Genomic DNA, 11107 nt, shown 5'->3' on the forward strand with positions numbered 1-11107 from the left:
TTTTATTTGGCTGAGTTTTGTAGGAACCAGGGTAATCTGGTTGGAACTAGGTGGTCTGAAGTTATCTCTTTGGACAAATCCATCAAGCCCTAGTGTCTTGAGTCAGCACTGCCGTGTACCTCAGCACTACAGCCCCCTGGCCTGGGAAGGTCTTTGTGCCTGTGTTCTTCCTCTCAGAAACAGCTGGGCTGTGCCCATGGGCCAGGGCAGCCTCTCCTTGGCCCCGTGGTCTGCCTGGCATTAGCTTCTCTTTCCAGGTGTGTTGGGTAGTGGTGTGGATACAGTGAAGCACCAGAGAAAAATGGAAACGTTTATTATCAGAGAGAGCTGGCATGGACCAGATCAGGGGAGCATGGGGGAGCCACAACAAAACTAAAAGAGGTCTTCAAAAAGAAGGACAAATCTCTGTTTGAGGAAAAGGAGCTCTGGATTGGTTCTGACAGAACGCATGAGTTTGAACTGTCCAGACTAAGCCTCTTTGTATATGAAGCTCTTGCAGGTAGCACCTTTGCTCTTAGGCAAGAGGCAGGAGCCAGCATTTCCTGCTGCTCACGTTGAGCCGCTAAGGGCCAGGACCAAGGTCCATGTTGGTCACTGATAAGCACCTGATGAAGAGGAGGAACAGTCTCCTCCAAGTTTGTGTTTGAAAACGCTCTTGGTCTCAATTTTTCTAAAAGCTGTTACCCAGCAAGCTGAGCCCATGCAAGGGTTTGTTTCACTGTTGGTGTGAAAGGCTCAACACAGACAGAAACTGTAGATGGTATGAAGACACGGGAAACAGATTAGGGGCAGAGAGAAGGAGGATGAGATGGCCGGGTGGAGCCCAGAGGCAGAGGGAGGTCAGCAAGATGGCTGCCATGCTGAACAAATCAAGGAAGATACGGATAGGAGCTCGGGTGAGCCATGGAGGACATTACACAAAGTCAACAGTGTGCATCTCAGCTTTCCCTCTAAGGCAGTGGAACAGTGGTCAGGAACATTTGGGTCACATGTCCTATTCCTGTTTGGTCAGTGGTGGGAAGGGCAGGAAGGCCTGTCAAAGTGTGTCCCCATGTGTACGGCCATGTATGTGGCCCTCTAGCCCAGAGCCACTTTCCTGGAGACTGTCTGGTAGAAAACACCACGAAGCAGGGCCTGATAGTTGGGTACACGGAATAGGTGGCGCTCACCAAAGGCCACGTCATACTCCGCGGTCTTGCCGGTAACGAGCACACGGATGTGGGGCTCATTCACCTGGGGTCCCACTACCACCACAAAGATCTCAATGCCTGCACGCTGGGCCTCCTGCACAGCCTTCTCAATGGCCTCCGCTGTGGCCCCCTGTGAGTTGCCATCTGAAAACAGCAGGAGTCTCTTCTTGGTGGCCCCGGATGAGGCTTCCCGGTAGAAGCGAGTTACGTAGCTCAGGGCGTCGTTGACATCCGTGGCATCGTTGATGAAATCCATGCTGTCCACAGAGCTGGCCAGCACCGTGTAGTTCTGCATGAACTGAAGAGCTGCCCTCCCTGGCTGTTGCTGGCCTTGGCCACTATACTGGACCACGGCTACCCGCACGTCCTGGGAGGGATCCGTCCTGCCTGCTGACAGGAAGCGCTCAGCTAGGCGCTTGGCGAACACCTTGGTGGTTTCGAAGTTGTGACTGCCCACGCTGGCTGAGCTATCGAGCAGGATGGTGATGTCAGCCGGGGAGGAGAACATGACTGTGGGGTAGAGATGGTGGCCTGAGACTGGATGGACTCCAGAGGGCTGGCCAGAGACCACCCAAATTTTCAGAGCTGCCAAGCGCCAGAGGAGAGGGCCCAGAGCTCTGTGGTACCCTTAAAAAGCCCTGCCTTAGCCAGGCGGTGACAGCACATGCCTTTAATCCCAGCACTCGGGAGGCAGAGGCAGGCGGATCTCTGTGAGCTTGAGATTGACCTGGTCTACAAGAGCTAGTTCCAGGACAGGCTCCAAAGCTACAGAGAAACCCTGTCTCCAAAAACCAAAACCAAACCAAAACAAAACAAAACAAAAGTCCTGCCTTTTCCACCCTGCCCTTCCCAATCCGTGCACTCACTTGGACAGGTATAATCCGGACACTTCTTATCTGTAAAGAGAAATCACACGAAGTGAGTGCCATGCCACCATGACCCTACGCACCATGCCCTCTCTGAGCCTCATAAGGGGAAAGGTGGTTTGCAGGTCAGGCACTGTGCCTTGCTGCTCACCAACTGCCCTCATGAATCTGCCACAAACTGTGTCCCTTAACCAAGTTGTCCACACCATGGAGTCAGACTCACACAAGGCCCACATACAGTGTGCCCATGGCATTGGGGGTAGAGACCTTGGCCCATGCAAATTGCATGAGAACACCTACTCTCAAGTAGCTCTGCTGGGCCAGCGGTCACCCTGGGCAGTGCCACCCCAATCTGGTCACAGTCCTTGAGGTGACAGTGACAGGTGCATTCTGAGGGCTGTCACTAGCCCAAACAGTCCCAGAAAGCTGAGCGGACATGTGTAGGACAGACCTTGGCACTGCCTACCCAGACCTCTGGTCCCCAGCACCCACCTATGCAGATCTGGGCCGTGATGTTCTTCAGAAAGCCGTCATCTAGAAGCTCGGCATAGTTCTCCTTCACCAGGGAGATACCCGGCCGGCCTTGCGACAACAGGCCTTGGCAGGAAATGACGTTGAGCTGGTCGGAGCCCGCGACAAAGCCAAACACATCCTTGATGCCCACAGAAACGACCTGCAGAGGGCAGAGTGGCATGGGTCGGCCTGACCCTGTCCTCCTGCGTCCCTGGAGAACAGTCCCCCGTGTTCGCAGGAGAGCCTGCTCAGCCACTGCAGCGCTGTGCGGCTGCCCACCTGAATGTCTGGCCCGCAAAGCACACTGAGGGGCGTGGTGTCCCGCTGAGTGTCAGAGCGCCCATCGGTGATGACCAGAGCGATTCGGTTGTTCTGAGTGGGTGGAAGCAGCCGATCCCGAGTGTACTGCAGCGCTTCTCCGGTAAACGTGCCGCCAGCCATCCACTGCAGTTTCTTGACAGCTCTGTGCGAGAAGACAGGCCAAGGTCAAAGCCAGGGTCAGGGTCCCGGTTGGGCCAGGCCCACTGTAGGACCAGGGATGGGGCAGTGGTCTTGGGAATCCTCTCACTCTTTGAAGTCCTGGGCGTTGCGGATGTTGGGGCTCCGCATGTCCACGTGTTCTTGCATCTGGTTGTGGCTGTACTGCACCACGCCTGCGTGTGACTGTCCTGGCTCAAACTGTAGGAATGACATCGTCGGGTCTGGAGCCCAGAACCTGTGTGTCCTGGAGTCCCAGCCTGGCAAGGGCCTCGAGACCCCTAGGTGCACTTCCACACAGGGCTGTCCGTAACTACTCCTGCAGGTCCACACGGCTCTGTACATAGCCCTCCCAGCTTCTACCCTGAAAGGATAAGCTCTGGACCCACTACCATGATTCTCTGCACCACATGGTGGTGATGCATGCATATAACTTCCATGGACACTAACGATGTGTTGTTTGACCTTGTTACAAGCTACTACCATCTCAACTTATACATAAATCAGTGTATCCAGTGGTGAGCCAGGAAGCCAAAGTGGAGGGGCTGAGCTCTCTGTTGGCCCTACCTGTGGTCCAAGGTTGGCTTGTACTCACCTTGACCAACTCATCCTTGCTCAGCCGGTCAATGACCTTGATGATGAAGTCCTTAGCAATCTCAAAGTTCTGCAGGCCAATGCTCTCAGAGCTGTCCAGCACGAAGAGGATGTCTATGGGGCCGCATGTGCACTCTAGGAGGGGGGACGGGTCAGTCCTTAGTGCCCTTCGCCAGGCTTCCCTCAGTACTCCATGGTCCCACCCCACCCCCATTGTGGATTATGAATCTTCTCCTGCATCTCTTGGTGAGCTAGACTTGCCGGGCTGGCCTTCATTGGCCAGACCCAACAGTTGCTACCCTTGCCCCTTCCTCCTCACTCTGTGGAAGAGTGGATGGGACAAGCCTGGAGGTCTGGTTCCTGCTCCAGCCTGTGGATGATTACTCAAAATGATAGGGAGACAAGACAGGGAGCAGCAGTGTCCTGGGCCTGTATGACCCCAGGGTGCTGCTCATGGGGAAGGCAGATGAGTGGGAGAGCGAGGTGGATGAACACATGGCTGCTGCATTGCTAGCCCACCACACAGCCACTTAACACCGTGCAGGAATTCCCGAGAGAGAAGAGACGCCACTCACCACAGCAGGCTGAGGAAAGAAAAGAAAGAACCCTAAACAGAACAGCTCCAGACTACAGTGTGCCCTGTCCTGCTCTGCCTAGCCCTGGCCAGGCCCTCAGCTTGTCAGAGTCCCTGAAATCTCAGAGGATGGGCAGTCCAGCTGTGGTTCTCCCATGTGGGGGACCTGGCAATCTCAGTAGCACCTAAGCCCTGCTTGTCTGAGCCTCCCACCCTTGCAGACCCTTTGGGAACAGAATGCCGGGCCCCGTGGCTGGCAGGAACTTGTTGGCTCATTAAGAAAGTCACCCGGGCTCCAGGTACTCACAGCACATTTTCATGATGATGTCCAAAATCTCGCACTCCTGGGAAGAGAGGTAAGAATATTAGTGTGGCTTAGGCTGAGGCCATTCCTGGTGGTTCCTGGGAACCCTCTGAGGGTTGGTTCTGTGCAGGGACTTCCCACGGCCTAGAGCATTCCTGGCTTAACAAAAGATAGGGTGCAATTCCTAGCACGTTGCTGTCATGTATCCCCATGGCCATATGTCTTCCGTGGCTGTTCCGTGTCCCCTGTAGTCATCCGTGTGCCAGTGGTAGCCATGCACCCCTGTGGTCTGAGTGCAAGACTCCAGGCCTCCTTTCCCAGCTACCCCCATCCATGAACAGTGCTTGCGAGCTCCAGGCTTCACTAATGTCCCCATCAAGGTCCAAGGCCATAGCGGTCAGCCCCCAGATGATTTGCAGATACCCTACTTACATCTGGGCCAGGTGGTCCCACGTGTCCTGGAGGTCCCTGTCAGAGCAAGAGTAGACAAAGTCTCTAAATGGGGAGCCTGTGCCCAAGGATTCTTGAACTGTATGTGTTCTAGGGACCTCAGTGTCCCCAATTGTCCTTGGGGCAATCCTGGTCCCTTGAATCTTTTGGCTTCCACCTCTCATTGCTATAGATGACTTTGCCTTGCCTCCACCCATAACCCCTACAGCCACATCACCTACCTGGGGTCCTTCGGGGCCTCTGTACCCCTTTGCTCCTTTGACCCCACGGGGTGAAATGTCGTTGTTCTGGAAGGAAATGGCAAGGGGTAAAACAGGAACAGCCATGTGCACCAGCTGCTCTGGCCCCTCAGAGTACATCTTCAGCCTCCCTGTTCCCCTGTTCTAGTGAACAAAGCCAGCAGGGTTCACAGTCTTGAAAGACCCCACCCCTCACCCACTCACATCCTCTCCTGGGTCTCCAACTTCACCCTCATCTCCCTTGAGGCCAGGGTAGCCTTTTGTGCCCTGCAGGAGACAAAATACATGGGTTAGCAGGACCTAGGATGTAGCGAGGGCAGAAAAGTAGATGTGACCTGACTGGAGTGTCCCTGAAGTCAGTGATGTGACCCCAGACTCACACATGTGCATGCTGCCTGATGTAATGTGAGAAAATGAACACAGTGTGTTGATAGCACATGAGTGCTGTGTGAACACACATCTACGGCCTGACAGAGGCATGGTAGGGATACTCACATTTATCCCAGGGGGGCCTCTGTTGCCTGGATACCCCTGTGAAGGAAGATAAGAGAGTTATACCAGGGTCGGGGAGGGGGGCCGAATGAAAGCCAAGTCAGAGCTACAGGTTGATGGGCTTTAGGGCTGGTGGAGGCCCAGGCCCAAATGCCTGGGCTAGCTGATGGCTCTGGTGTATCTCATCCACCCAGGTGGCCAGAAGCATTCCAAGGAGGACTTGGTTGGTGTATAGGGAGGCCTATAACACTCACAGGGAAGCCAGGGAAACCTTCTGTGCCATTTCCTGGTGGACCATCTTCACCCTGAGAGTAGAGAGAGCTGCTGTCATCACGTGAGATTGTGGCTAGATACCTGGGGGCCGTCCAGGACAGCTGTGTCCCCAGCCAGGGAAAGCCCCCATCCCCATGTCAACCCTCAATCGAACTTTTAAGCAAGAGGGTCTTACCTGGGGCATCCTCATCCTTGAGAGCTGAATGTGGATGCCCCTCCCCCACCAGCACCTCTCCAAGGGACCAAATAAGGCAAGTCCCAGCTGCTAACCCAACAGTAGCCTGGTAGGGCTGTTCTCCCAAATACTCACCCTTTCACCCATCAGTCCTGGGTCTCCTGGGGGTCCAGCGGGTCCTGGAGCTCCTCTGAGACCCTAAAGGAGTGGTATAGGTAATAGCCAGGTCATAGAAAATATGAGTTAGTAGCACAATATTCTCCCTGGGACCCAGTCTCTCCCAGGCCAAGAGAGGGAAGGCAAGATGCGGAAAGATGAGATGGGGGTATGGGAGATGCTGCAGGACTAGGGCTGTCCTCAGAGTGACACGCAGAGCTGGCCTTCTAGGTAAATAGCAGCGCAGAGTGGGCAAGTTCTTACCTCAGGGCCTGGAGGACCCTCATCACCTCGGTATCCTTTAGGTCCAATTGGGCCAGCATCACCCTAGAGATTAAGACCCATGAGCTCAGCTCACTGTTCCCAGGCCACACTTGTTTTCCTTCCCTGAGAACTGAGAGTCCCAGACCATGGGATCCTATCTCATATGGAGAAATTAGGCTCCTCCCACTGTCATCTAGGGCCCTGAACGCAGGGGTGGAGGACCCTCAGGGGCTCATGATAAGTGGGGTCAGTAGTCAGCATGGGGTATGGTCAGGAGGGGTTCCCTGCAGGTCCCTCCTCTCCACTATCCATGTTGAAGCCTTCGCTGTAGGTCCCAGTGTGTGTGGATGTCTTCCTTTGCTCATGAATCCTCCTTGGTTGTGCCGGTCTGGGAGGGACCACTACCCATGGTGGTTCAATTCGTATGTAGTCTTTTCCTTACTAGACTTCTGACCAAATGGACACAAGGACAACTACAGATTCAACTACTGTATTCAGGTACAGTTTGTTCCGAGATGCATGACCTATCTATCTGGTTCCTTCCTGAGGGCTCTGGGGACCATACCTGGTCTGGGGACCTGAAGCCCCAATGTCTCTGGGCTGAGTTTGGCTGTACTGGCCCTGGCTCCCTGAACATGGGCCCTGAAAGATCTTACCATACCTTTACATCATGGAACCTCTTGTGTGTTAATCCTGCCAAACTCACCTCTATCCGGTCTGATACTCATGTCGCCCAAGGATTCAAACAGTTCTTCTCCATCCACCCTAAAGCCTAGGGACCCACTCTGTTCTCATGGCCATAGTCTCCCTGCCTCTGTGGCTGAGTCTTTAACACCCCTCATGCCCACACTACCAGGCCCTGTGAACATAACAGATCAAGGCCAGAGATCTAGGGTCTATGGAATCTACAAGTGTCTGTAACCCACAGCCTCCAATACATCCCTTGGTCTGTGTTGAGTGCTGACACACATCCATGACAGCTGAACCCAAGCTAGCTCTAAGCATGGGCACCATGAGTCTGCAGGAACACACGCATTTGTAGGAGCTTCCCCCTCCATGCTGAGTCACTGGGAGCATTTTTTTCAGAAGACCCGAATGGAACACTTAGCTTAGTATTGAGTAGTATGTGGGCCAACAAAACTGTGAGGTGTCACTATTCCCTGCAATACATTAGGCTTCCTACCGGATCTCCAGGGATGCCGACGGGGCCTTCTCTTCCTTGGTCACCTTGTGGTCCAGCTTCACCCTGGGGAGAAATGAGCCCATGAATGCAGAGATAGAGGCCACATGGGCACCACCAGCAATTTGCTCTAGGAGTGGCAAGCGATCTTGGTGGCGAGAGATTGAGGCACAATCGTAAGGATTGGAAGAATCGGCTAAACTCCAAGCTGTAGACCATGGCTAGACCCAGATTCTTCTCCTCCAGATGGGCCCAACGAATGAGCGAGCCTCTGATGGGATGTGGACTGATGCCCTGCCTTGGATATATCAGAGCCCTGGGCAGCTTCCATAGGAAGGCAGGAAAGCTGAGGCCTAGACACCAATAAGGCTGCATAGCTGGCCCTGTGAACCTATGCTCAGCTCTAGCCTCAGTGTGTCCCCTAGACAGCCCCAGGGCATGACTTACCGGGTCTCCCCTTGGGCCCCTCACACCAGGGGTCCCCCGAGGTCCTCTTTCACCAGGGCCACCCTGTGTGGAGAGAAGTAGATATGAGTCTATCTGTGATGCACTCCTGGGAAGGGTGGGAGCTTGAAGGCTGGGCCTAGTGATCTCCCCATTCCAGAGGTGGGCCTCTGTGTTCCTCAGGCTGCCTGCCTCCTCAGGACTCTCAAGTGACCCAAGGCCCTGCATGCATGGTGAAATCTAGAATGGCTAGGGTCTGGCTTCCTGCCTAGCCTAGGCTTACAGACAGAGCGCTAAGGACCTACAGAGGTCAGATCCAGGCCACTCTACACAAGCCTTTCCTGATGATGATGAGGACAGTATGGTATCATCCAACTGACTCACCCTCTCTCCAGGGGGTCCATCTGGGCCAGCGTTCCCCTAGGATAAGGAAGAATAGTACATGAGTCTGCGTACTAGGCTGGACTCAGCCTGCAAGTGAGGATGGAGGCTAGACCAGGATAGGGGTGCTTACCTCATCTCCAGCCTCTCCTTTCTCTCCGGGGGGACCAGGCTCTCCTGGATCTCCCTGGGGGAGGACAAATTGAGAATGACCACAAGCCCTAGTGTCCACAAGGCTCATCCTATCCGATCCCATCACATGCCAGGTCATCTTACCTCATCCCCAGTTGGCCCCGAGCTTCCTGGTCTTCCAGCCTCACCATCCACTCCAGCTTGACCCTGGGGAAGATCAGAGATCTTGGTCGATGGGTTCAGACACTGGAAGCCACATCAGGGCCTGGGCCCAGTGACGGCATGCTCTTACCTAAACCTCAGGTAACCCCCAACCTTAACTCTGGAAGAGTTCTGGCCTCCTAGGGACCTCACAATTCACCCACATCTGCATAGCACACCCTTGACCATGAAAGCCTTAAAACTCCTCAGGTCCAGGCCTGAGATGCGTGATGCTGAGAGGCAAACTTGAGTCCACCAATCGAGGTTTTATGGTGGTACTTCTCAGAGCCAGGCTTGTTCCCCTCACCGTGGGTCCCAGAAGGACTACTTGGCCTTAGTAGATGGTGAAGTCTCAACTCTCTGGGGCTGCCTGTCACCTACCTTCTCTCCTTTCAATCCAAAGGCACCAGCATCACCCTTGGGACCTGGGGGTCCTTGAATGCCCTGGTGGGAAGACGAATACGCAGGTCACAGCTAGCCAAGATCCCCCATGGGGCCCAGATAAGCGCCACCCTCAGACTGAGCAAATAAATCAAATGAATTCACATACAGCTCGGCCATTGGGCAGAGTAGGTGAATTCATATAGCTCGGCCATTGGGTGGAGTCAGAATAGCAAGGGTTGGAACCAAATTTCCAAGAACCCATTATTCCAAAATATAGGCGGTAGAGGAAGTGACTTACATCGAATCCTGGAGAGCCCTTGCAGCCTGGTAGTCCTGGGAACCCTGTCTCCCCCTGGGAGAAGGAAACAGTAAGATTGGAATCATTGAGTAGAGACTTGAACTCTGTTCATCCAAACCCCACTCAGGAAGGTCAGGAGCCCTCTGCACTTAAGGGGATCACTTTTCTCCTTTTCTGCGTCTCTCTCTCTCTCCCCCTCCTCTCCTCTCCCCTCCCTTCCCCTTCCCTTTCTAGGTAAGCTCTGTCTGATGGCGTGTTTGTCCTCCACCATGGAATCTGTGGTCCTACCTCGCCCCTGCATATCATTACACTACAATATTATGATTTTAGAAATGGCCAGGAAGGAGTCACACCATACAACAGAACTCACATAGGAAGTTTATTGGAAGAGGAGAGAGAAAGGGCAGAGAAGGGAGCAGAGACCTTGGGGGGTGAGAGCCAGAGGCCTCATGGCAGGCGGGAGTCAAGCACGCCATGAAGGCAGAGCTTACCTGAGGTGTTTATTGAGAGCAGGGTGAAGGGGAGGGAAGAGGAAATGAGAGAAACGGAGAGGAAGAGAAAGAAGAGGCAAGGACCAGCCTTTCCTATGACCTGGGTCTTGGTAGGAAACATCACCTGACTCTCACTCCCAGGAAGACCCACCATGGGAACTGCGCCTGCGCACTTGGGGCAGCTCCTGGCTTTGTCTCCTCCCACCTTAGATGGTTTGCCCCAGCCTCTCAGCCTTCCGGCCTCATGATTACCTTCATGCCGTCTACCCCGTCGATGCCACGCTTGCCTTTCTCACCCTGTGAGGCAGGGAGACAAAGGGAGGTTAGACAAAGGCCAGATGTGGCCAGCGCTGGCCCGTGAACAGCATTTACGTCCTTGACCCACCCATACTCACCTTGTAGCCTTTCGGTCCTCGGGAGCCCTGTGGGAATAGGAAGAAGAGGGTGAGGGGCAGTCCCTTGGCTGGACCAGAGGGCAGCCCCCACTGCACCGTCACATGGCACCGGCACACTGCACTGTCACACGGCACTGGCACACTGCACTATCATCACACTGCACCGTTGTCACACTGCATGGTCACACGGCACTGCCCCACTGCACCATGTCACACAGCACCCCTCACACTGCACCATCATCACACTGCACCGTCATCACACTGCGCTGTCACACTGCATGGTCACACAGCACCGCCCCACTGCACCATGTCACACTGCGTCATCACACTGCACCCTCACACTGCACCCTCACACTGCACCATCATCACACTGCACCGTCATCACACTGCACTGTCACACTGCACCATTGTCACACTGCATGGTCACATGGCACCGTCACACTGCACCGTTGTCACACTGCACCGTTGTCACACTGCACCGTTGTCACACTGCATGGTCACACGGCACCGTCACACTGCACCATGTCACACTGCACCCTCACACTGCACCGTCATCACACTGCACCGTCATCACACTGCACCGTCATCACACTGCACCCTCACACTGCACCATCATCACACTGCACCATCATCA

At 54.5% G+C, this 11107-nt stretch overlaps 1 protein-coding gene across 1 annotated transcript in view; it reads right to left on the reverse strand.

Annotated features, from left to right (window-relative positions):
* Positions 1–297: 297 nt before the first annotated feature.
* Positions 298–11107, reverse strand: part of Col6a1 (collagen type VI alpha 1 chain) — an 18005-nt gene continuing 7195 nt past the window's right edge. Inside the window, exons 12-35 of the mRNA XM_005360233.2 lie at positions 10474–10500; positions 10331–10375; positions 9588–9641; positions 9287–9349; positions 8849–8911; positions 8706–8759; positions 8576–8611; positions 8195–8257; positions 7751–7813; positions 6568–6630; positions 6283–6345; positions 5954–6004; positions 5703–5738; positions 5412–5474; positions 5190–5255; positions 4951–4986; positions 4522–4558; positions 4216–4224; positions 3642–3775; positions 3138–3247; positions 2849–3032; positions 2549–2729; positions 2057–2086; positions 298–1700 (exon numbers count right to left, since the gene is read on the reverse strand). Of these exons, the coding sequence (XP_005360290.1) occupies positions 1078–1700; positions 2057–2086; positions 2549–2729; positions 2849–3032; positions 3138–3247; positions 3642–3775; positions 4216–4224; positions 4522–4558; positions 4951–4986; positions 5190–5255; positions 5412–5474; positions 5703–5738; positions 5954–6004; positions 6283–6345; positions 6568–6630; positions 7751–7813; positions 8195–8257; positions 8576–8611; positions 8706–8759; positions 8849–8911; positions 9287–9349; positions 9588–9641; positions 10331–10375; positions 10474–10500 (2154 nt within the window). The 3' untranslated portion in view covers positions 298–1077. The remainder of the gene's footprint in view (positions 1701–2056; positions 2087–2548; positions 2730–2848; positions 3033–3137; positions 3248–3641; positions 3776–4215; positions 4225–4521; positions 4559–4950; positions 4987–5189; positions 5256–5411; positions 5475–5702; positions 5739–5953; positions 6005–6282; positions 6346–6567; positions 6631–7750; positions 7814–8194; positions 8258–8575; positions 8612–8705; positions 8760–8848; positions 8912–9286; positions 9350–9587; positions 9642–10330; positions 10376–10473; positions 10501–11107) is intronic.

Source organism: Microtus ochrogaster, linkage group LG2, assembly GCF_000317375.1.
Source record: "Microtus ochrogaster isolate Prairie Vole_2 linkage group LG2, MicOch1.0, whole genome shotgun sequence".
Classification (NCBI taxonomy): domain Eukaryota; kingdom Metazoa; phylum Chordata; class Mammalia; order Rodentia; family Cricetidae; genus Microtus; species Microtus ochrogaster.